This window comes from Lepidochelys kempii, chromosome 17 (assembly GCF_965140285.1).
Source record: "Lepidochelys kempii isolate rLepKem1 chromosome 17, rLepKem1.hap1, whole genome shotgun sequence".
Lineage (NCBI taxonomy): Eukaryota > Metazoa > Chordata > Testudines > Cheloniidae > Lepidochelys > Lepidochelys kempii.
Genome location: NC_136396.1, coordinates 22,271,215 through 22,296,302, shown reverse-complemented (window position 1 = coordinate 22,296,302; position 25,088 = coordinate 22,271,215). Strand labels below are relative to the sequence as shown.

The following is a 25,088-nucleotide window of genomic DNA, read 5'->3' as shown; positions in this document are numbered from 1 at the left end:
TGGTGCATGTGTATACCCCTTAAATACCCTGAAATGTCACAACATCTAAGGGGAAATCCTCCAAGGCCTGACTCAAGAAGGGAGTGGGTGTGAGTCTCAAACCTGGATTTCACAGCTTTGCTTCAATATCGGATTGGAACAATTTACCCAGGGTCCTGATGGATTTGTAAATCAAGAATGGATGTTTTTCTAACAGATGTGCTCTAGGAATGATTGTGGGGCAGGTCTCTGGCCTGTGCTCCACAGGAGGTCAGACTAGATGATCACAATGGTTGCTTGTGGCTGTAGAAGTTCTGAATCAGTGATTTTTTTTCTCAGCAGATTTCTGTGGGTGGTTGTTCTATAGTCTTGTCTTTTGAGCATTGATTCTTTATTTGATTTATTCCTCCATTCATTTTGATATTTCACATGCATTAATTCCAGGCCTCCTAACCATGGGCAGCGGATATCATAGGCTGGGGGAGGCTGAGCCTCCCCAAACAGCCTTGTGTGGCCCCACCCACGCTCCGCCCCCAGGAGTGCCTGTGAGTTTCTGCTCTTTCGTGGCCCAGGCTGGGGCTGGGCTTGATGGCCTGCTGCCGGGACTTGGGGAGGCGAGGGCTGGTGCCCGCCTGGTGCTCCGTGGCTGGGGTCGGGGGCCATGCGGCCGTGCCGCCCACTCCATGGATCAGAGTAGGGGTTGGGGGCGCTGGCCTGAGGTGGTAGGGCAGTGGCTGTGATGGGGCTCTGCCGCTCTGGGCTCCAGTGGTGGAGGGGGAGAAAGGGGAGGGGCAGGGCCTTGGGCACAAGGGGAGGGGAAGGGGCTAGCCTCCACCAACTGCCAGTTCACTTGCCACCCATGCTCCTAACTCATGTTACTTCAGTCCTGCCAGTCCTACCCTTCTATGATTCTATGTACAGTATTTGAGAGAAGGATTCAACAGAGACTTTTAGAAACAGAAATGAGCCCAGTGCCGATGAAGACGTGTCCCCGCCATCAGGGAACACCCCACTCCACTCCCCCGCTATCCCGTGCAGAAGGCCGGGGAAACAGATCAGCCTTGCAGCTGGTGATCAAACATGGGCTCTGGCCAGCCCAGAGGGGAAATAAGCTCAGTGTATGCCCTCTTATCAAGAACAGCCCTATTTTGTGTAAACGGGGCAGCCCCCAACGGGAGCTGAGCACCGCTGTCCTGCGAGCACACCAGCAGCGGGGCAGGGTCTCAGAGGTCAGCAGAGCCCAAACCATTCCCAGTTTCATAGGTTAAACCAACACCTAACACCTCACACAGAAGCAAGCGGGCAGCCGGTGTGGATCACAAGCACCATTGGAATGTGCTCCCTGTGGAGGTATCTCCCATCCTAGGTGGATAGATGTGTTTGGAGGTTTATTCAGTTAAACACCCCAAAGGGATGTGCTCCTCCTAAGCTCCTCAGCCGGTGGGTGACAGATTTCCACTGGAGGCATCCTGCTTGTTACATTAGGAACTGTTCTCATTAACTCCATGTTTTCCAGCCCAGGGGCTCTTCCTCCAAGACTGGACCAAGCCACCGTGCCGGGACAGGCGCCTGTTGCAGCATGGCTCGGAAGATGAGTGTCTGTGAGCTGGAGGACCAGTTGCTCTGCCCCATTTGCCTGGAGGTCTTAAAGGAGCCCCTGATGCTCCAGTGCGGGCACTCCTTCTGCAAGTCCTGCGTGGGGTCCCTCATGTGCAACCTGGACCAGCAGCTCCTGTGCCCCGTGTGCCGCCAAGCTGTGGACTGCAGCACCTTGCTGCCCAACGTCACGCTGGCCTGCGTCATCGAGGCGCTGCGGACCATGGGCGATTCAGATCCCAACCAGGAGTCCTGCCCTGTCCACCACAACCCCCTCAGCCTCTTCTGCGAGCAGGACCAAGAGGTGATCTGTGGGCTTTGCGGCATCATTGGGGCTCACCGTCAGCATAAGATCCTGCCTGTCTCTACCGTATACAGCCGGATGAAGGTAAGTGCCTGGGGAGCTAACAGCTGGCCCTGGGCACTGCCTGCCCCATGGCAGCTGCTGGGGAAAGACACAGGCCTGCGACTGGGCTCCTTGGAGGGTGAGAAGGGAGGAGCTGGGCGGGTTTCAGGTGATAAAAGCACAGCCAGTGGACCATCCCTGATTGGATTTCCGGACCTGGTGTGGGAGTGAGAGCGGGACAAGGGTCTGGCACAGGCTGGTAGTTGACACAAACCCTGGATCCCGGTGTGCGGGAACTGGGAGCGTACCAAGACGGGGTATCGGGCTTGCTGGGCTTTGTCCCGTGGCCACAGTAACCCAGGGGTCCGCACACTGCAGGCAGGAGGTGTGATCGCAGCACCAGACCTGGGATAACCATCGCAGCGAAGCTGTGGCAACACAGACAGTCACGTGGGTGAGGCCTCCCCGTGCAGGGCCCATCTGGGCTGCCAGGCTTCACTGCTGCTCTCACTCAAACTGGCTGTGACCGAGCCAGAGCTGAGCTGGCCGGCGTGCGGCAGTCCCACGCCTGCTCTTGGGGTAAGGGCTCACAGCCCATCGTCAGTGTGTCACTGGACCCATGCTCCTCTGAGGCTCAAGTGAGCCTTGACCCAGTAGCACAGGGGTGGCCAGCCTGAGTCTGAGAAGGAGCCAGAATTTACCAATCTACAGGGCCAAAGAGCCACAGTAACACGTCAGCAGCCCCCCGTCAGCTCCCCGCACCCACTCCCAGTTTTCTCCCAGCCAGCACTGCCCCCCCCCCATCAGCTGTATCTTGGCGTGCAGGAGGCTCTGGGGGTGAGGGGGAGGGGGAGGAGCGAGGGCACGGCAGGCTCAGGGGAGGGGGCGGGAAGGGGTGGAGTGGGGGCAGGGCCTGGGGCAGAGCCAGGGGCAGAGCAGTGAGCCCCCCGGCACATTGGAAAGTTGGCGCCTGTCACTCCAGCCCCGGAGTCGGTGCCTGTACAGGGAGCTGCATAGTAACCTCTGAAGAGCCGCATGCGGCTCCGGAGCCACGGGTTGGCCACCCCTGCAGTAGCATCAGGGCAGAGACTCCGACCATTGACACTACTGATTGGAAGGATCAATAGGCCAGGGAAAAGCATCTGCAAACCAATTGCTTCGGCCCCTAATTTATTAACAGAATCTCTGTGCAGCCCTGAACTGGACTAGAACCTACCATCCTGTTCTGGATGCCCTAGACTTTGGGGAAAGCAAGACCCTGATCACAGCTTGGGCCCGTCTCTGGCATCAATTAAACATCTCAGAGCCCAGCCTGGAAAGGGCCTTGCAGGGTCTGTGCCTGCTGTGTCTCCCTGACTCCAGTGCAGATGTGCTCACCTGATGGCCTAGTGATCTGATCACAGGGCTGGGAGTTACAAGCTCCTCTGTTCCAGCTCCATTGCAGACAGTGACTGGCTCTATCTGTCACCTTGAGCAAATCCTTCAATCTGCTTGGCTTGCTTTCCCGCTCTGTAAAACACGGATAACAACATGGACCCAGCTCCCAGGGGGCTGCAAGGGTTAATGTTTGTCCAAGGAGGGAGTGCAGGAGACATTGGGCGGGGGAGTGCTGGAGGGAGAGGCAGTCTTGTTCCCTGTTTACTCCAGGGTCCTTTCATCTCCAGTGCTCAAACACCTCTGGAAAAGAGTGGGCTGATAAGACTGAGATACCACGCAGGGAGGTTGGGAGACAGAGCACTCGGCTACACAGGCTCTGACCTGTTGATGTAACCAGCAAGGGTCCCTTCCAGCAGACCATGTGACAGCCAGTAAATGGAAAAGCACAGACTCAGCCCCAGCTCCCTTCTGCTCCTGACACCAGATAGGGTGTGTGAGGCAAGAGAAGTGTATCCTGCCCACAGTTTGGGCCTTGGGGCCCTGTTCAGAAGTGGGGTATATCTGGGCTGCGACAGAACTAGAACCTCTAGGGCCAACTCTCCTCTCTCTTACTCTGTTAGAGGCTCCAGTTCAGGAACCTGAATGTGCTTAACTGCTGTCCTGAACCGGAATACATGCTTGAAGGCTCTTCTGGATCCTGGCTGCTCACCCCAGTGTAAATGAGGAATAATAACGCCACTGAGGCAGCATCGGTGCAGAGCGCAGGGGAGGAGTTACTGCAAAAGAACCCACTCACTGGTGGCATTTGAATTAGTGAGATACTGTTCAATCTGGCTACACCCCCAAATCTTTCTCCACCAGATCACACAGAAAGGGCAGTGACCAATGTCCATAGATCAGGTTAGAGGAAGGACACAGTGGTGATTCATGCTATGCTTGTTTTTAACATTATTAATAGTCTGGAACACTCACACTAAACAAATTCCCAGGCTGTCAATTGCAAATCAGAGTGAGATAATGGGCCTGCCTACTATGATACAATCATAAAACTGTAGGACTGGAAGCGGCCTCAGGAGGTCATCTAGTCCTTCCCCCTGCTCTGAGGCAGGACCAAGTAAACCTAGACCAGCCCTGACAGCTGTTTGCCAGACTTCTTCTTCAGAACCTCCACTGACAGGGATTCCACAACCTCCTTTGGAAGCCAATTCCAGAGCTAACTATCCTTATAGCTAGAAAGTTTTTCCTAATAGCTAACTTAAGTCTCCCTTGCCGCAGATTAAGCTCATTGCTTCTTGTCCTGCCTTCAGTGGACACAGAGAATAGCTGATCACTGTCCTCTATAACAGCCCTTAAAATATCTGAAGACTCTTGTCAGGTCCCCTGTCAGTCTACTTTTCTCCAGACTGAACACACCCAATCTTTTTAACCTTTCCTCATAGGTCAGGTTTTCCAAATCTCAAATAATTTTTGTTGCTCTCTGAAGGGTTCATGTAGCGTTCATGCACCTGGAAACAGTCAGGGCACACCCTGACTGTTGTGTAGGAGCAATGCACACATTGCTCTGTTCTATCCAAGGACATGGACCATGAAAATATGGACCATCTGGGAAGTCAAAATAAGGACATCAGCCGTGGGAAGCTTCCTCGGCCGAAGCTCAAGGCCTGAGAATAAAGATTGTAGTAGATAGAGGCTAGTAAATAGGAATATTAATCAAAGTCATATTATTTCCTTTGTTGATGCCTTTTGCGGTCGGTTGGGGTATGTGATGCACAGGGGGGAGAGAAATAAAAGAGGTGGAAAAGCTGACAGGGGCAATCCCATCAGCAGACCAGCCTGCTTGCTTGCCTAAAGCCGTGTCCTGTCTTGTATTGAACCGCCAAAGCTCTCCTCTGGACTGTCTCCACATCTTTCTTGAAGTGTGGCTCCCAAACCTGGACACAGGACTCCAGACGATGACTCAGCAGTGCCAAGTGGAGCAGAATAATTACCTTCAATGTTTTACATAGGACATTTCTGTTAATACACCCCAGACTTATTCTAGCCTTTTTTTTCCAACTGCACCATATTGGCCAACTGTAACCCCCCATCCTTTTCTGCCGTGCCACCACCTCACCAGTTATTCCCCATTACTGTGCTAGAGAGGACACTTGCCAACGAAAACCATGTTAAATGTGCAGGGTTTCTCACTGCCAGGAAAAAGGGTGCTTTTAAAATTGAGTTGGCTAACGTGACTTGAAACACCACTTACCACCAAGCGTAGACACAGGTTATTAGTATCTTACTATCGTGTTAGCTGGCCGTATTGTAACCTAGAATCTTTTCCTAGTCTAGACAGACTCTGTGTAGATAAGTACTGTCCTGTTTCACAGCATGTCAGTTGGTCATGGTTAACTCTGGTGTCCACCCAAAAAAAAAAAAAAAAAAAAGAAAATGTGATTGTTCAACCAGAACCACTGGCTGGGGGACTCGGGGGCAGGTGTCATACCTGAAACTGCTTTTAACTCAGTTTTTTAAACTGATGAGGTTTCAAGCTGACAATGTCCTTTTAAACATGTAGCTTAACATATTTCTGTTTAGGTTGTAATTGTATCCCATATAACATACAGAACATGCTACATAGCCCAAGGAATGTAGCCCTTGGAATATCAACTTTCGCATTTCCAGACTCTTAAGAGTTTTTGTGCAAACATAACATTGCAAGAGTTCTGTGGTTTTTGCATTTGCTATACAACACCAGTTCGCTCACCACTCAAATGCAGCCACCTCTAGGGTGGGATTCAGCAACTGTTTAACAGTGCAGAGCAATTTAGATGTCAAATGAGCCCACAGGGAGAATCTTAGATGGACAGAACAGAATTGCCCAGTTCTCAATTTGGCCCAGCTGCTAGGGTTAACAATATCGAGGTAACTTAACATTAAAGAGGCCTAGAGGTGAACTCAGGCAGGATGGAAAAGGAATGATAAATGAATTTCCCATGAAGCCTAGGAGAACGTGGTCTCATCATGCCCTGTATTCCATGGGGGGAAGCCAGTGATCAAGGGAAGTCTGACTGACCCCAGGAGAACTGGTTCCATTCAGGGCCAGGCTGGCCTGCACACATGGGGGAGTGTGGGGCCCAGAGCCAAACCCCTGCCAGGTGACTGCCACCTGGCTGTTCCCTTCGGTGCAATATCCTAGACTAGAGACTCCAGTCTAACAGGAGTATGTTCTGCCTTTGCAGGAGGAGCTTTCAGTGCTAATAACAGAGGTCCAGCAACACAAGAGGAAGCTGGATGAGCACATCAGCAAGCTGGTTAACAATAAAACCCGGATCGCAGTAAGTGCAGGGAGCTGTGAGAGGAGCCCATGACCATGAATCTCCTGGGTCCCAACTTGGGAGCAGCCCCAGTTCTGATTACTGCTCCCGATTGGCTAAGGACTGCACACATCCTTTTAGTTGTCTTACCCTGTCTTTCCTACCCTGGCTAGCTTGTTTCTCAACCCCTGCAATGTCTTGTTTTAGCCTGTAAGCTCCTCCGGGCAGGGACGGTCACTGCTAACTGTTTGTACAGTGCCCTGCACAGTGGACCCTGACCTGATTGGCCATTAGGCACTCCAGCCATATCAATGTTAAATAAATAAAATAAAATAATAATAATAATAAAATCCCAGAGTGCCCTCTGCCCCACATCGGGAATGGTTCTCCCATCCCTCCCAGAGTCCCACCCTACCAACCCACACCATATCAGAGTCTCCTTGGTCCCATGTCCTCCACCTGCTGAGCGAGAGGCAGGTGAATAAGTGTCTTGCTTCCCAGGGCTGGGCTAAGGTTATCTGGCTCAGCCCCAGCCCAGGGGGAAGGAGTAGATGACCTCCTGAGATCCCTTCCAGCCCTACTGTTTTACGCTTGCTTTCTGTTGCTAGCAGAGGAGAGGGGTTGTTGTTCTTCACAAAGTGTGGACTAAAAATAGCCCTGCTTTTCGAAGGGGTGAGGGAGCCATCTCTTGTGGCACTGAACTTCCTGGCAAGCGTACAGACAGGCTGGGCAATTCGTTGTTCAGAGCTGGTTTGACCCAGTGTCCTTGAAAGTGAGATAACCAGTGTAAAATATCCTGGCCAGAGCTAGCTCTCCAACAAGATCAATACTGATAGCTTCAGGGCATGTTTGCCCTGCCAGGGGAAGTCAGCTTCGGGCGATTTCCATGTCTTAAGCAGCAGCAGTGGCCACAAAACAAGAGCTCCATTTTGTGAAAAAATAAGTGGAGGTTTCTGCATTTGGTTTCATTCTGTTTCGGGACAAAACCAAGGCAAGGACCTTCTAAAAAATGTCACAAAGAAAGAGAGATCCACTGAACCCAGAATAGCCAATAGCCACTCGCCTGGATCTCCCACATGCGGGTGAGAGATCTAACCACTAAGATATTCTGGAGGGTGTGTGCCCTGCTGTAGAAGGCAGGTGGTCTGCAGTTGGCCTATGGTCTGCATCGAGCATAACACGCTGTAAGCGGGTGGAATGACTGAGTTGTGCTGAGCAGGGAGCGGGCAGGGCCACCCCACATCTTGTCCCGGGTATTTTCCTCTGGCTCCTAGAACATACTGTCCCCCTGCAGAATGAGTCAGACGTCTTCAAGTGGGTGATCCGGAAGGAGTTCCAGGAGTTGCACCGATACATTGACGAGGAGAAGGCCAGCTTCCTGGAGAGCATTGAGAGGAAGGCTGGCCACCTCATTGCCTCCATTGAGTCCCAGGTCACGCAGACATCAGACACCCTGCACAAGCTGCAGGAAATGGAGAGCTCGCTGGAGAAACTCAATAATGAAAGTCAGCTGGATTTCATCCGGGTGAGTCTGTCTGCCAGGGGAATGACCATGGAAACTCTGGAGAGGAGACTGCCCTACACCCCACAATGCAACCTGGGAAACAGCCAGATGCACCCCATGCACCCTGCGGGGGAAGCAGACAGACAGATATCTCCATGCTTCCTCCCTGGGAAGTAGAAAGCCAGATCTCCCCCCAGGAGAGGGGAGAGCCAGGTACCTCCACACAGCCTCCTTGGGAGAGCCAAGAGACAGGCACCGTGCCATGCCTGTCTATGGCGGAGGAGCCTAGACAACTATGGTTCTATCGCACCCTCTCCAGCCTCTCTCCATCTGGCAATTGATTCCTCCCATCCCTGTGTCCCTCAGCCCCATCCTGGCTGCCGGAGACCCCCTGCCCCCAGTCTGTGCAGCTTCCATTGACCTTCCCTGCACAGGCGGGAAGCGGAGGTGGCAGTGAGAGGCGCCATTTGCTGGTGCCAGGGTCAGATGGAGAGTCGGTGAGAGTGCTGGCCAGGAATCCTCTGCAGCGTTCCCCGGCCATGGGGCTGAGGCTGTCAGCGCTAACTCTGCCTTTGTGTGTGTGTGTTGTGTTTTACAGAACTACGGCTCATTCCCCTCCAGGTGAGCACTTACCCTCCACCCTTGGGACCCTCCTTCGAGCCATGGGGCAGCCAGGATGGCTAGAACCCAGGAAGGGGAAATGTTTCCTAGGAGTGGTTACTGCGAGGGCCCTTTCATGGGAGTAGCAGGAGGCACTGAGGGCTTGGCCCCAACTCTAGTGGTGAGCAAGGGCTGTGCCCATGCCAGCTGCGGTTTGCACTCCTTCTCCATGCCAGTGGTGCAGCAGCATCTCCAGTGCTGCTGGGAGCAGCCTGGCAGCGAGGCACCAGGCTTTCTGCTCCCATGGCTTACTTTCCTAGAGGGGAGTGACGTAGTGCCCATGCCCCCTCCACCTGGCACAGCTTAGTGCCCATGGCCTGGGGGCTGCTGAGCACCCACTGCCCGGCCTTCAGCTCACAGATGGAGGCTAGAGCAGCCAGGGAGACTCTGAGTTCTGCCAGATGTGGGCAATGGGGTGGGAAGCAGGGCCCTTAAATGTTCTCACTAAACCCCACTGCCTGGGAGTGTCTTTCCCTCCAGGTCAGAGTTTCTCCCCCAGCACCCACCTGAAGGGACTTTCAGCGCCATCTCCTTTAAGCCAGGTTTCCACCAAGATGACATCAAGATGACAGTATGGAAACGTCTGCTCCGCAGAGTCCTGCCAGGTACTGCACCACACATAGTAAGTCCCCTGCAGTGTGCTCAGAGTATGCATGTACCTATGGTCAAGTGCATATGCTCCCTCTGGCATGCACCACGCTGTCCGACCCACGCAGGGCTGCTCAGGCATGTGCCAGGTGAAGCTTTACATGGGTCACTCTCCTGGCTATGCAAGAGCTCAGATAGGGGTGCTGCCTGTGGACAAGCTCTACTGGATCCGGCCCATTAGGCTACTCGGGGCTCTCCCAGGGTTCCTTGCACCTGGCCAGGCCTGCCTCTCTGCTCAGGGCTCTCCTGGTCCTGGTCCAACCCCCAAAGCTGCTCAGGGTTCACCTGGGCCTAGCCGCTTGGGTCTCCCGCCCTGAGGTTCCTCTGCTTGCCATGTGTTTCCTTAGCCCCAGAGACACTGAAGCTGGACCCGGTGACAGGACATCCTCTGCTGGAGCTGACCAAGGACAACACTGTGGTGCAGAGCAGGCTGCTCTACCAGGGCCGGGGCAGCAATCCTGAGCGCTTTGACTCCAGCAACTGCATCCTCACCAACAAGGGCTTCTCCTGGGGCAAGCACTACTGGGAGGTGATCGTAGGCACCAAGAGCCACTGGCGCCTGGGCATCATCAAGGGCACAGCTAGCCGCAAGGGCAAGCTGAACAAGTCTCCCGAGCATGGCGTGTGGCTCATTGGCCTGAAGGAAGGAAAGGTCTACGAGGCCTTCAACAACCCCCGCACCACGCTGCCGCTTACGGCCCGGCCCCAGCGCATCGGCATCTACCTGCACTACGAGAAGGGTGAGCTGACCTTCTACAATGCCGACAGCCCCGATGAGCTCATCCCCATTTACACCTTCCGGGCGGAGTTCCAGGGCAAGCTCTACCCCATCCTAGACATGTGTTGGCACGAGCGGGGCACCAACGCCCTGCCCATTGTGCTGCCCACGGCCACCATGATTCGACACACACAAGCTCCTGACAGCAGCCTGGACCCACCGGAGCCCACAAAGCTATAGATCTCCACCCAGAGCCCCACACCCTACCCACTGTTTGGGGATTGTCAGACCTCTCTGAGCTGTGATGCCCAGCTGGGGAGGGCTTATAGCTGGTATCGTTCTCTGCCATTCAAGCCTCAGGGTGGGGAAAACAGGATCTTTATCCCTTAAGAGCAGAGATGGGCATGAACCAAACCAGCCTCCCACCCCCACCCTGGGGGGAATTCGGACCTGATTGCTGCCATTTGGACCCATCCCCACTGCTGTGTTCCACCTGTCTCTGCTGCCTATTCCCTGCCCAGACTCCTGTGTGGGGCACCGTAATGACTGCTAGGGACTGATGATTGTGTCCCAGGCTATTGCCGGAGCAGCAGGCAGAGAGAGAAGTATCCTGCCCCCACGCACATGGCCCCAGCTGTGCAGAAGTCATAGAATCATAGACTATCAGGGTTGGAAGGGCCCTCAGGAGGTCATCTAGTCCAACCCCCTGCTCAAAGCAGGGCCAATCCCCCAATCAGAGAGGATGAAGACAGAATCCAACCAACCAAGACAGGATTGTCTCAGTCTGTGGTCAGAGCTCTGCATGGAGTGTCAGCTGCTCCTTAAACAATCCTGTTCTCCCTCCCCAACCCGACTGTTCCACTTAACACAGTGAACCAAGGCCCACATGCATATGTCCTTGTATAGCCCCTAGGATCTCCCAATTCCACAACTCAACCCTGGCTCCCTTTAGCTCATGCTTTCAAATCAAGAGCCCAGAGTTCATTCTGTCCCAGGTGACCTGACGTGGGGCATCACTGCACACTGTTTAGTGGCTGGCTGGAATTAAACAGCCATCTAGCATTAGTGTGGGTTGCCTATGTGCTAGCTAGGGAGGCTTTCCCCAAACATGAGAAATCCACAGTGGGGCGGATCCCCCTCTGTGTCCGCAGGGAGTTAACCCGGTGTGACAGATTAGTTAAGTCGGTACATGTCTAAATGAAACTACAAACACCATTTTATGAACACCATTTTGAGTGTAAACTGCACTGTATCTTCACTGGTTTCAGAGTAACAGCCGAGTTAGTCTGTATTCGCAAAAAGAAAAGGAGGACTTGTGGCACCTTAGAGACTAACCAATTTATTAGAGCATAAGCTTTCGTGAGCTACAGCTCACTTCATCAGATGCATATCGTGGAAACTGCTGCAGACTTTATATATACACAGAGAATATGAACCAATACCTCCTCCCACCCCACTGTCCTGCTGGTAATAGCTTATCTAAAGTGGTCATCAGGTGGGCCATTTCCAGCATAAATCCAGGTTTTCTCACCCTCCACCCCCCCACACAAATTCACTCTCCTGCTGGTGATAGCCCATCCAAAGTGACAACTCTTTACACAATGTGCATGACAATCAAGTTGGGCTATTTCCTGCACAAATCCAGGTTTTCTCACATCCCCCCCACCCCCATACACACACAAACTCACTCTCCTGCTGGTAATAGCTCATCCAGACTGACCACTCTTCAAGTTTAAATCCAAGTTAAACCAGAACATCTGGGGGGGGGGGGGGAACAAGAGGAAACAGGCTACCTTGCATAATGACTTAGCCACTCCAAGTCTCTATTTAAGCCTAAATTAATAGTATCCAATTTGCAAATGAATTCCAATTCAGCAGTTCTTCACTGTTGTCTTTTTATCTGCATCTTGGACTGGGAGTCCTGGAAGTGTTAGCACATGGCTAACAATGCAGAGCAACAAGAGTGGTTAACCTGGTGGTTCTCCCATCAAATGGAAGCACCCTAGGACAGCAAGCAGCCTACTTCCTAGGGGAACCAGAGCTCCCAGGTGGGCTTGTAATCAAGTAATGTATCAGCTGACAAGGGACTTGAAGCCACTGAGAGTCACCTGATGGGGGGCACTGGGACATTAGAAAAGGAAGCCTCTCCCATCAGCAATTTCTGAGAGAGGCTATCAGGCCCAGAAGGCAAGGCTGTACAGTGGGTGGCAGGTAGGGGAGCGAAGGAAAGGAGGGTCCTGGGACCCTGAAAGGAATTATCAAAACCCAAAGGGCTCTGTGAGTGGTGTGAACACTGGAAAAAAAATTCTGCTTGTGGGTTTTTGTTAGTTTCCATAGATCTGTAGCTCTCTAGTGCTTTATCTGTGAGTAAAGGGTGATTGATTTAGAAATTCCTTTGTGTCCCTTGTGTTCACTGTCACATAGTTCCTGAAGAGCGAAACAGTCATCCACAGAGTCCCCAACTTCAGAGGAACTCGGGGAACATGCAACAACATCAGGGGGACAAATGGAAGATGCAAGGGCATAGTGAATGACATAATCAGCAGTGTGGCCCCGCTCAGCCAGAGGATGAAATATGTCACAAGTTTATCATAGAAATCAGGCGGTGGTGATGGGAATATCCCATCCTAGTTTTGTTTTCACCTCTGACTTCTATGGTAACAAGCTTGTCACCTATTTCGGTCCCAGCCCGAGGCCTGACATAGAACTGCTTTTACAGAACATTCACAAGTGCTTTTACCCAACCATTAATGTGTAAATGATGGAGTGCCACAACTTCCCTGGAAGAAGCTGTTTCATGCTAGATACATCTCACTGTCAGGAAGGGTTTTGTGATAGTAAGCCTCAATTCTCCTTTCCTTAGTTTTGTCCCATCCTTTCTACATACAGGGCCTTGTGCCACTCTCCATCTTTGGTGTTTGGACTTCAAATCCTTTCAGAGGACGATCCTATTTCTCATTTGTGGCATAGCCAAGCTATAAGCATTTATTCTCTCTGACACAGTAAGTGTCACCAGCTGAGGCTGTGAGGCTAGGCAGAGACCAACCTTGAGACTGAGACGTGCAGGTTAGTGGGTTAACTCGGCCCAGCACAGCTACCGTGTCTATTCGTCCTGTAGAAGGGAGTTTGTCTGGAGAGCTGAGAGAGAGCCAAAGGGGATTAGTGTTTGGAGAGAAGCTAATTAACCCCTCTGTCCTCTTTGCCTCCTCCTCCATCCTTGCTGTGTGACTTACCTCAAAGGTGTCTTGGGAGGTGGGAAGGAGGTGGGGACCTCTGCCTACTGTTCTAGTAGCCACCGTCACCCCTCAGGTGTTGCTGGAGGGTGGGGAGAAGCATTAGCCCCCACTTCTGCTGTCTAAATTGAGGCTGCTAGTGTGTGTGAAGCATGTTCGCAGTGGGGCTGGTGGAATTAAATCTGACCCCACCCCACACACTTCTCCTGGGTACCTGGGCCAGCCGAGCACTGGGGGATCCCAATTCCATCTGGGTACCTGGGCCTGCCCAACACTGAGGAATACCAAGCTCCTGGCTAGCAAACCCCAACCCCCTGCCCGGGTATCTGGGCCTGACCAGCCCTGAGGGACCCTAACCCCTCCCTGGGTACCTGGGCCTGCCCAATACTGAGAAATACCAACCTCCCAGGGTACCAAACCCCAAACTACCACCACCTCAGGTACTTGGGCCTGGCAGCACTGAGGGACCCCAACCCACCCCCCTGGGGTACCTAGACCTGCCCAGCATTGAGGGACACCAACACCTCCCCGCCCCGGGTATCTGGGCCTCCCCAACACTGAGGAACCCCAATCTCCTCTGGGTACCTAGGCCTGCCGAATACTGAGGAATAGCAACCCGCCTGGGTACCAGACCCCAACCACCATCCCCGGGTACCTGGGCCTGCCCAGCACTGAGGGGTGGGGGGTCCTGACTAACCCAGCCCTTCCTCCTCAGGGCAGCGACTGCTCCCAAGATCCTACCCCTGCCCCAACCCTGAGCATGGGGCAGGGGCACAGCCCCAGGGGGCTCTAATCTCCCTCCCTGCCTGGGCAGCTCAGAGAGCCCTGTTTCCCCCTCCCTGGCTGCAGCCTCCTGCCCCCACCCCATGGCTCTGGGCACTGTGTGTGGGGGTGTCACTGCCCCTCTCACAGCGACACCCCCAGCACAGCTTCTCCCCACCTCCCCGCCTGCTCCCTGGGAAGCCTCCCATTGGAGGAGGTTCCTGTCGTTCACTCAGGGCAGCTTCTTGTTCGTTGAAATGTTCCAACCTGGGACTCATTCCCTCCCCCTCCCTAGGGCTCCTGCCTTGGCCTCCCCCATTCCCTCCCATCTCTCCCAGCCCCCACACCAGGGACTCCCCACTCCCTGCTTCCCCCAGCCCCTGACACCTGCCCTGCTGCTCCCCTTCGCCCCTCCCCTACCTTTTCCATTCCCCACTCATGAGCCCCTGCCCCATTCACATCCCCACCACTATCCACCGGCCGCTCCAGCCCACCCAGCAGCTTCCCCTTCCCCGCTCCCCTCAGCCCCTCCCCCGCACCTCCCAAATTCTCCCTGGGCACATGCTGCAGGGCACCCTGCCCATGCCATTTTCACGCTCACGAGGGCATTTGCGGACACCTAGTTAACTCCAACTCCTTTGTCATGTTTCCCAAGGGAGCGGGGGCTTTGCTTTACTAAATGACATGCTGGGGCGGGGGCAGGCAGGTACTTTCCCCTGGTGGCAAAGCCTGTCTCCTCCTGACCTTCTGCCCCTAGCTGAGCCCAGGCTCCCCCTCATGCCCTCTGCCACACAGCAGTCCCCCTCCTAGCCCCCCAGCAAAACATCAGCCCCCAGCAGCTTTCCATCCTCACCTCCCAGACCCTGGCAGCAGGCCTTCCCGCTCTCTCCTTCTAGCCCACGATGTCCCATCCTCTCCATCCGCTCCCTGCACCTCTCCTACCCCTTCCCCAGGCAAGCTCCCGCCTTCCTTCCCCTGCCTTTCCACTTCCCTGGGGACTGCCTGGATTATATACCCCACCCCCTTATCACCCTGATGGGGCAGGAGACCATGGCTGCTTGCTTCTGCAGGGAGAGGGATTTCACCTCGGTCCAGGGGCCAACAGCTGAGCCAGAGTAACTGAGCCAGCTGCAGCGTCTCACCTCATCATAAGGAGCCTGGAAAAAATGGACTCAAATCACAACACAAGAATAGGGCAAACACTGGCAGCGCTGCTCCGTTAATGGCTGCAACGGTAGCCCATCCTTCCCTCAACGCCCTGCTGACGCCTCGTCCCGCAGCCCTTGGTGTGGCAAGACCGCTGCACTCTCTCCTCCAGGGGGCACCAGTGACCCAGCATCACAGGTGCCCTGTTGTGGCTCATTCTTTCGTTCCCCTATTTCCTGCTTTCCTGCCTCTGAGCCTGGCTCCCAGACTCGTTCCTGACAAACACAGGCACAGAATATCCATTGAATCAATGCAAGCTTTCACTGCTCCTGCAGCTGCTGCCGTGTTCCGGCTTCAGACACACGGGGAGCGGTAAGGCCAGGCCCAGCCAGCATTGTACTTACTGGCTCCATGGGGCAGAGCTGGGGCACCCCTGTTTCAGTCCCAGGGTGACCACAGATGTGATCCCCAAAACGTTTTCATGTGGCAGCGTCAAACTATTGCTGTCATGGCACAAGATGAAACGTCCTCGAAACCCAGCGCGATGCCGCATGGGAGGTGTCATGATGTCATCACCACATAGTGGGGAGGAGGTGGCATCAAAATTCTACAGCAATGAGGCAGCACGACCAGGTGCCAAAATGTCATTCTGCCACGGTGGGATCAACACAGCAATGCCCAGGACAGAGTCAATACCCTAAAGAGCGCCCAGAGATCCAGCCGGCACATTCCACCACCCTGCCTCAGAGCCCGTGAGACTAGAGCCAGGGCAAAGGGTGAAGCATTGCGACAACAGGAGCTCACAGTATGTGGCCAGCCTGGATTCCAAACCTGATCAAGGCACACTCCCTAAGGAGGAAGGTAGGGGACCTGGAAAAGGAACAAGTCCCCATTTAAACCCCAGCCCCAGCCCTGTGCACAGACCTGGAACATGGGTCAGCAGGGCCAGCCTGACTTAGTGGCTCACGTGCTCGTTTGCTTTGGCCTAAGTCCTGGATGTAGTAGGAAGAGAGCCTGAGACATAAGACCTTATATTAGAGGCCTGGTATGAGGCAGGACCTGCTCACAGAATTTGGCAAGAACAGGGCTGATATTGCAGAAATACACATTCCTAAGAAGTGCTCACGCAAACACATCCCAATATCAAGTGATACCAGAACATCCCGATATCAAGGATGGTACAAAAACATTCCCCAAGGATAACAGGAACACACTGACCCTCCTAAAAGATGAGGTCAGGATGACAGCAGATAAGAAGGATGTTTTGATCAAACCAACAAGTACAAGGTAATGGGTAATAACTAGTCACATCGCGGGTGGTAACTAACTAACTATGTCAAAGGGGCAGTACTAACTTATTTGTATTGGGGTATAAAGATGTATATCAGAGGGAGTATCTTTGTCTGGCCTTAGGGAGGAATGGAAAGTCCTGCCGCTCACTGAGCTGGTCCATTGTTACGGGCATACATGTATTAGTGGTCCGATAGAGTCTGCGGGATACTAGTACCAGCCTTTGTCGACAATAAACCTGGCTGGATGCCTTCATACCTTAATGGATCTTGTGGTTATTGGGTGATTCTCTCGAGGTCTGCCATGCCAGCTGTCTGCTCAGGGCTGGGGCGGCACACAGAGGGAACACACACACACACACAGCCAAACATCTAACCACACTGGAGAACAGCTTAGACCTACTGATTTGCAGTAAATTGCTTTCTCAACAGCTGAAGCATCCAACCCATATTGTTCCTGAGTGCAGAGATTGTGGCACTGCCTGTCCCTCCCCCCAGCAGGGTAACTGCATGTACCTTTATTTTTAACCAGACTTTTCTGTAGCCTTGGATGGGAGGCCGGGGCTCAGGGCACATCTTGGAGCACATATATTATCTGTCTGCAGGAAGGTCCTTTCCAGTCCCACTCAATGAGCAGACTCCTCCCAGACACCTGCAATAAACTCTCACAGGGCTGCCGCCCCAGAGCTTGGCTGAACCAATGATTGTGCAGGTAACACCCTGTAAGGGGAAAGCACTGTCTGCCAAAGCTTTGAACCTGAGCAGAGCCCCGTCTCACGTGGGGAGTGACTACCCACATCCCTACAGCCTCGCTTCACAATCCAGCCGCAATATTCTGGGGTGGTTCCTTTTCCAGACTCCCTCCTCTGCTGCACTGAACCGTCTATAGTGCGACAGGCCTCAGGGTACAATCTGGCCTGTTGAACAGCTGTGGTTCCTTAATCCTCTAGCCTGGGGGGCCTTTTACACTGCTGTGCTGTCAGAATAGCTGTTCCTGTCTACATCTCCCCTGTTTCCTATTTACATCTCCCTCGTCACATATTTTACCAGGACAATAATGTTAATCAGATTATGAGTTTTCAAATGATACCTCACAAGGCTTACTTTGCACAAAATTTACCATAGTCTTGTAAAAGTGGTGACCATAATAGTACAAAGAAAAGGAGTACTTGTGGCACCTTAGAGACTAACCAATTTATTTGAGCATGAGCTTTCGTGAGCTACAGCTCACGAAAGCTCATGCTCAAATAAATTGGTTAGTCTCTAAGGTGCCACAAGTACTCCTTTTCTTTTTGCGAATACAGACTAACACGGCTGTTACTCTGAAACCTGTCATAATAGTACAGACCATCACAGAGTCCCGGGAGCCCATTAGAGAGGCACCACACAATGGCTTTTTAGCTTATTGTTTTTAAAGTTAAAGATCAGCAAAGCCCTGCTGTTGGGGCAAACCAAGGCCAGACTCTCGTGTGTTCTCGGAAGTTTAATGTCTCTGCAGAAGAATAACATGCACAGACCGCCCGAGGCTGGGACCTAGAATACAAGGTCTCCCCGGAAGTGACTGCCTAGGAAAGAGTACTGTGGAAAGGGATCTGGGGGTCATAGTGGATCACAAGCTAAATATGAGTCAGCTGTGTAACACTGTCACAAAAAAATCAAACATCCTCCTGGGATGTGTTAGCAGGAGTGTTGTAAGCAAGACACGAGAAGTCATTCTTCCGCTCTAGTCGGCGCTGATATGGCCTCAGCTGGAGTCTTGTGTCCAGTTCTGGGCGCCACATTTCAGGAAAGTTGTGGACAAATTGGAGAGAGTCCAGAGGACACCAACACAAATGATTAAAGTGCTAGAAAACATATGATCTATGAGGGAAGATTGAAAAATTGGGTTTGTTTAGTCTGGAGAAGAGAAGACTGAGAGGGGACATGATAACAGTTTTCAAATACATAAAAGTTGTTACAAGGAGGAGGGAGAAAAATTGTTCTTGTTAAATTTTGAGGATAGGACACGAAGCATTGGGCTGAAATTGCAGCAAGGGAAGTTTAGGTTGGACTTCCTAGGAATAACTTCCTGTCTGGGTAGTTAAGCACTGGAACAAATTGCCTAGGGAGGTTGTGGAATCTCGTCACCGGAGATGTTTAAGAGCATGTTGGACAAACACCTGTCAGGGATGGTCTAGATAATACTTAGTCCTGTCTTGAGTGCAGGGGACTGGACTAGACGACCTCTCGAGGTCCCTTCCAGTCCTACCCTTCTATGATTCCTTAGCTGGAAGGAGCAGGCTGCTGCTCTCACTGAGACAGCCACAGGGACAGATGTGCACGGAGAGCCAGTGTTACACACAGCACCTAACACTAGCCTTTACCAGGTCAAAATGTCCCCTAGGCCCTAAGGTCCGTGAAGCTTGCTTCTCTCTCCATCACAGCAGAGCAAGGCAGTGCTGGTGGCCATTTCTTGAGCCTCTGCTAACCTCTGGTAGCCTGATAGGGTGGGAGTAGGCTGGGAGACGGTGTGGGGGAAGGGAGGCTGAGAGAGTCTCTTTAGAGGGGTTTGGGGTTTAAAAGAACAGCCCCAAAGGATCTTTTATCAGGTCAAATAAGCAAACCCTGGAGCCTGGAAGTAGCAGAGAATCGCCCGGTAGAATTGCATTGCTCTCCCCCATGCAACAGCACTGTCCTACCTGGAGCAGCATTTCAGAGTCAATGGCAGGAGCTGGACTTCACCCAGGAGAGCAGGGAAAGGTAGGGGAGGACACTCTAGATAAAAAGCCATGGCTAAATCACAACCTCCTTTCCTGGCACACGCCGGCCTGCGACTCACCTGGCCAATAGCCCCACCCAGCTGCCATCTCACCCCATGGGCATTCAATTGGTTCCCATATTTATGGCCCCTGCACCTTTAGCAGCCCAGTCTGTGAGATGCCCACGCTCCCAGCTCCTGCTGACTCAGGGCTGGGACTGACTGGGGTCCTGGACTCAGACTCCGACGAGATAGCAAAGCCCAGACCACGGCTGGAAAGGCACAGAATATATACACATATATACACACATCAATATCCAGAGTCCCTTGAGTGCGGGGAACACTCGGTTCCAAAGGCCCCAATCCTCTGCACTGGCAGCAGCATCCATCTCCTTCCAACATCAGCTGCTGGAGATGCTATCGGACTCTGCGGCATCTAGGGGCCCTGCCAGGAGTCTCCCCTTCCCCTTCCTCCTGAAGAGCTTCCTCACAAAGAGCAGCCTCCCTCGGACTCTGGGACCTGTGTGGCTGGGACCTGGCTCCTGCAGGGCTACCCGCTGCTTCTGGCTGATGGTGCTGATGGCTTCTGCCACAGCAATCTCGACAGCAGTGCTGGGGTCACCATGCAGTGCCTGGAGGGCTGTGGGGAGGAAGAGAAACCCCTTTGGGATGAGATACCTGTGCATAAACACAGATCCCTGGGGCAAGAACCACACTGGCCAAGCCCTACAATGACCATGGGCTGCATCCTCAAGGTCAGAGCCCCCAGCATGCGGACCATGCACTGACAGCACCAGGTGCATTCCCTGCAGTCCTGGGCTTGTTTGTGCGAGCAGTGGCATTGCCTGCCGAGGCTGGATCCAGCATCCTGCTGGGAGGGGGTGTTTGGCCCCCACCGTCCAGCCCGTGAGCTTCCAGCCACACTCACCTGCCAGCTGCCCTGATGTCAATGCACAGCCACCCCAGTGACCCCAAGGGCATTGCTCCCCATTTGCTCTGCTGCAAGCAAGAGCAAAACGTGGCCCTCGGCATCAGCAGTTCTCATGTTTGCCCCTTCTGCTCTGTGCCAGCTGGATGGGCCCTGGAGGGTGGCTCCTTGGGCAGGAGCTGGGGTGGGGGTGGGGTGGTCTGGGGAACTTACAGCACAGCAGCTTTCCCAGATCCAGCTGCTGGACATGCTGGGCCTCCATGTTCTCTGCCAGGATCCCTGGAGACACAAGAGGAGCATGTTGTCCCAGGGTGCTGCAAGGCAGGGTGGGTTCCTGACACCTTGAACCCAGGGCCCCAGGTTTTGGGCCAGGATCTCACAAGAATGGCTGTTCTCATGAGATTCTGGCCTTGTCTGGACCAGAACCACAACATGGCACCTCCTGGGCTGGAGCCAATCTGGGCCCAAGCCACAGGGGCCGATTCAGAGCCAGGGTTCAAACTGGACCCTCCCACCGCATTCAAAAGAGGTCAGATTAATGGCTCTGTCTTGGGCCTATCTCCTGGCTTTCCCTGGAGTCACACCACTGCCCTCGTGGGCCTGGCTCCGGAGCTGCAACCTGGCCGCGAAGGCAGGGTCACTCCACCCTGTTCCCCGTTGCCATCTGGGTGCTGATCACTGGGCACTGTCTCACCTGCCAGCTTGGCTGCTGCCAGTCTGATCCCCTCCCAGGGGCTGTGGAGGTGCAGGCAGGTCTCAATGACGAGACTGTCCAGCAGCACAGGGTCCTTCTGGGCCTAGGAGGGACCAGCGACAGAGACGGCATGAGTTCCTCCTGACCTAGAGACAGGTCAGCCCCCCTGCTCACCACAGCCTGATCCTGGAAATGAGGGGTGGGGAGGGGGATGGAGGAATCAGACCAAACCCTGCCTGGGGCTGGGGAGGCTAAATCCTAAACAACAGAGCTGTAGAGCCCTGAGCTCCCATGACACAGGTGCTTTGGACACACGGATGTGCTCACAGCCTGCCTCTCAGAGCTGCTCCTGGGGCCTTAGCAAGGGAAGGAGCAGGAGGGAGGAAGGGCTACCCTGCTGTTGGGTCTAAAGCACAGTCACAGAGAATGGCCCATTCTTGGCAGCTCTCTCACCAGCTGTTTGCAGACGTGTCCCATCAAGTGTTCGTGCCTCTCCCCGGAGGCGCCTGTCAGGAGCCTACTGTCAAAGGCTCCCGCGAGCCCCGTGAGGCCTATGAACGGGGCGCACACCTGGAAGGCAGCGTAGCAGGCCTGGAAGCAGAGAAGTGGTGAGTCGGGGCCCCATGCACAGGAACAAAGCTCTCCACTGTCCAGACTATTGCAGACAGTGGGGGTGGGGACTCTGCTGGGACAGAGATCAGGTACACAAGGGGTGTCCGCTACACAGTGACCCCTGTGCAACCCCCTTGTGAAGAGGTCACTAACCCTGCCCTAGCATGGAAGGGTTAAGGAGCTGCCCTGGGCTGGAGAGGCCCAGCCCCCACAGTGGCACCTCATACATGAAGTAACTGGACTCCCACATCTGCACCCCCATGTAGCCTAAAGGGGGTGCCCCACCACAGACAGATTTGTGATACCCCTCCAATGGGATACACCCAGGTACCCCCAAAGCCCGATCCAGCCCCTCCCAGTGGGTTATACCCCCTCAATGCACCCTCAGTTCTGCTCCCTATGACCCCCATCTCACTGGGGTTACTCTGAGGGCAGCACTTGGCCCAGGATCACCCATCACTTGTCAGCCTCCCTCCTTGGCAAAAGCAGTGCGAGCAGGTTGAGATGGGGCTCTCTCCCTGTCTGTGCCTGTGTCTCAGGATCAGGCCCAGCAGGGGGCTCTCTCCCTGTCAGTGACTCTGCACCCACGTCTCAGGATCAGGCCCAGCAGGGAGCTCTCTCCCTGTCAGTGACTCTGCACCCACGTCTCAGGATTAGGCCCAGCAGGGGGGTTCTCTCACGGTCTGCGCCCGCATCTCAGGATCAGGACCGGCGGGGGGGCTCTCCCTGCGTCTCACCGTGGCTGCCTCAGGGCTTGGGTCCCGCACATGGAGCATGAGAGCGGCCCAGCTGCTCCTCACTTCCCCTGTGAAGAGCTGCCGGTGCTTGTGGTGGGCCGAGCTGGCCAGGGCCCCAAACAGGCCAAATGCTGCCGCGCGCACGGCGCCGTCCTCCTGCCGCAGAGAGCAGAGGGCAGAGTCAGTGGGCATGCCTGAGAGTGGGCAATGCCCCAACGGAGGGGCAGCAAGCATCCACCCCATTTTCTGTCCTGCTCCCAGGTCCTATGCCTGGAGAGCTGGAGCTGGTCTGGGGAACCCAGGCAATGGGGGTGTCCCTGAGAGCCGGCACTCTGAGCCCCTGCTCTAGGGGGCGCAGGGGGAGAGCTCTGTCCGTGCACTGGGGCGACTCACGTGTGGGAAGTGTGCCCGGGCCTGCGCAGCCATGGGCTGGGAGAGGCGGCCCATGTCACGCTCGCTCAGCTGCCCCAGCATCTTGCATAGGGCCCGCATGCTCTCGCCCACGACCTGGGGGCTGCTGGGCTCAGCCAAGGGGTGGCGCAGGGTGTCCAGCAGGAGCTGCCTGTGCTTCTTCACCTGAATGGAACCCGACAATCAGACATACCCCAGTGCCCCCCAGGATCCAGGTGAGTGGAGCGCAGAATGTGATGGGGAGGGGCCAGCTGGGGGCCCAGGTGAGGGAGGGGGCTGGCTGGGGGTCTGGGTGAGTGGGAGGGTGTGACGAAGTGGAAATGTTCTTAATGTTTTCTCTGAATAATGTATGGGTGCCTCAGTTTCTCCCATGCAGTTCTTAAGTATCTAGGTGGTGGGATAAGGGTGTATGATTGCTGCAAAGCCCTAGTGGGCAGGTGCGTGCAGGGATCTGCACAAAGAATGGCCGACACCCTGTCTCCTGGCAACTGATGGCCTGAGCCTCTCCTGGGCCCCTCCTCTGCAAAGGTGCCAACTGAAGGTGTTGGAGAACAAAGAGATCAGGTGCCCTCCTGGCCCAGGAGAGAGACAAAGTGTGACGAAGTGGAACTGTTCGATGTGACGAAGTGGGACTGTTCTTAAACTTCTCTTTGAATACTGTGTGGGTGCCTCAGTTTCCCCTAGGCATTTCTTAAGTATCTAGGTGGTGGGATAAGCTGTGTGATTGTTGCAGAGCCTTAGAGGGCAGCGTGAGGCTGTCTAGGCAGAGAATGGCTGACACCCTGTCTCCTGGCAACTGGTGGCCTGGGCCCCTCCTCTGCAAAGTTACCAACTAAAGGTGTTGGAGAACAAGGAGATCAGGTGGCCTCCTGGCCCGGGAAAGAGACAAAGGCGAGAGAAGGGGCTGGAGAATTTCAGTTTGGAGCTGGCTGGGGAAATGGAGAGAGGGCCAGATGGGGCTCTGGCCTCCCTGCCCCCCAAGATGGACCTGACTGAGGGGTCCTGGTCTCTGTACCTACCAGCTCTGTTTTAGACCATGTTCCTGTCGTCTAATAAACCTTCTGTTTTACTGGCTGGCTGAGAGTCATGTCTGACTATGGAATTGGGGTGCAGGGCCCTCTGGCTTCCCCAGGACCCCGCCTGGGCGGACTTGCGGTGGGAAGCGCACGGAGGGGCAGAGGATGCTGAATGCTCCGAGGTCAGAGCCAGGAAGGTGGAAGCTGTGTGAGCTATTTTGCCTTGGAGAGGAGGCTTCCCCAGATTCCTGACTGGCTTCGTAGGGAGTAGTTCCAGAGCATCGCCTGGTGACTCTGTGACAGAGGGATATGCAGTGGGGAGGGGCCAGCTGGGGGGCCGGGGGAGTGCGGGAGGAATGTGCAGTCGGGAGGGGCCGGTTGGGGGTCCTGGTGAGTTAAGGGTGGTATATGATGGGGAGGGGCCGGCTGGGGATCCTCCTGCTTCAGTCTCTGCCCCAGGTGCAGGAGGGGTGGCACCAGCCATATTGGGAACATCCCCCAGACCTGACTGCCTCTACTGTTAGAGCCCAGGGCAAGGGGGGTTGCTGGAAATAAAAAATGCAGCCCCTGGACTCACTCCCTCCCGCCGACCGCGGTGCTCCCCTTGCCCCACCTCTGGCCACACTGCCCTCTGCCCACCTTCTGCGGCGCCCCCTGGGGCATGTTCCCCAGCCCACGGGCTGCCAGCCAACGGATGGTGTCACTCTCATCACTGGCCCCTGCCACCAGGTGCTTCAAGACAGGTTTTAGCAGCTTCCTCTGCCGCAGCACGGGGTGACTCATTAGCTGAGGGACAAGAGACCACGATCATGGCCAGGGACGCGGAGTCACTCATCGGGCAGTTTGGCAGCAGAGCACAGCCCCAGCTCCCTCCGGCTCTGGGCTGGGGGGTTCAGCTCTGACAGGCACCACAGTGCCTCTCGGCACTCTCATGGGGTGGGGTGACTCTCCCCTGGGCTCAGCGCATTGCACACAGGGGGTGCGTGTGTCTCACTGTCCTCTTAGCAGCTGGGAAAACTGAGGCAGCGAGCGGGGAAGTGACTCACTGAGGGGCCAGTGGCAGAGTGGGCACAGGACCCAGCCCTCCAGTCTCACTCCCCTGTCCCAGCCTAGCTGGAGAGGAGATGGGCGTGGCTGGGCTGGCTCTCCAGGGAGTTTCTCCAGGCCAGACCCTGTAGCTCTCTCTGGCTCCCAGGATAACCTGCCTCTGCTGCTGCCCGGGGTCTGCCAAGGCCTGGCCTGGCCTGATGGGAGGGGCGGAGTGCACTGAATGGGCCAGTCCTACAGCTGGGATCCTCCTTTCCCACAGTCCGTGGGGCTTTGGCTCAGGGCAGCCATTTGGGTCCACGGCCAGTGCCAGCCTGTGACTTCAGGGTGCTGTCTGGCTGCTCATCCACCC

The 25,088-nt window shown here is 54.8% G+C and overlaps 2 protein-coding genes across 2 annotated transcripts in view; one reads left to right on the top strand and one right to left on the bottom strand.

Annotated features, from left to right (window-relative positions):
* The first annotated feature begins 1,558 nt into the window (after positions 1-1,558).
* Positions 1,559-10,364, top strand: TRIM50 (tripartite motif containing 50). Its single transcript, XM_073316152.1, has 6 exons — positions 1,559-1,963; positions 6,520-6,615; positions 7,889-8,119; positions 8,697-8,719; positions 9,224-9,363; positions 9,754-10,364. Exons 1-6 carry the CDS (start codon positions 1,559-1,561, stop codon positions 10,362-10,364), a joined length of 1,506 nt encoding a protein of 501 aa, XP_073172253.1.
* An 8,058-nt stretch (positions 10,365-18,422) lies between these two features.
* Positions 18,423-25,088, bottom strand: part of LOC140899888 (maestro heat-like repeat-containing protein family member 2A) — a 57,946-nt gene continuing 51,280 nt past the window's right edge. Inside the window, exons 37-43 of the mRNA XM_073316147.2 lie at positions 24,329-24,475; positions 22,656-22,838; positions 22,206-22,418; positions 21,367-21,504; positions 20,914-21,016; positions 20,433-20,498; positions 18,423-19,931 (exon numbers count right to left, since the gene is read on the bottom strand). Of these exons, the coding sequence (XP_073172248.2) occupies positions 19,693-19,931; positions 20,433-20,498; positions 20,914-21,016; positions 21,367-21,504; positions 22,206-22,418; positions 22,656-22,838; positions 24,329-24,475 (1,089 nt within the window). The 3' untranslated portion in view covers positions 18,423-19,692. The remainder of the gene's footprint in view (positions 19,932-20,432; positions 20,499-20,913; positions 21,017-21,366; positions 21,505-22,205; positions 22,419-22,655; positions 22,839-24,328; positions 24,476-25,088) is intronic.

What these genes read in the sequence shown, in the direction of transcription:
- TRIM50 (XM_073316152.1), top strand. Translation starts at nt 1,559, where the DNA reads ATGGCTCGGAAGATGAGTGTCTGTGAGCTGGAGGACCAGTTGCTCTGC. An exon ending in CCGTATACAGCCGGATGAAG is followed by an intron (nt 1,964 to 6,519) that starts GTAAGTGCCTGG and finishes CTGCCTTTGCAG; the next exon opens with GAGGAGCTTTCAGTGCTAAT. An exon ending in ACAATAAAACCCGGATCGCA is followed by an intron (nt 6,616 to 7,888) that starts GTAAGTGCAGGG and finishes GTCCCCCTGCAG; the next exon opens with AATGAGTCAGACGTCTTCAA.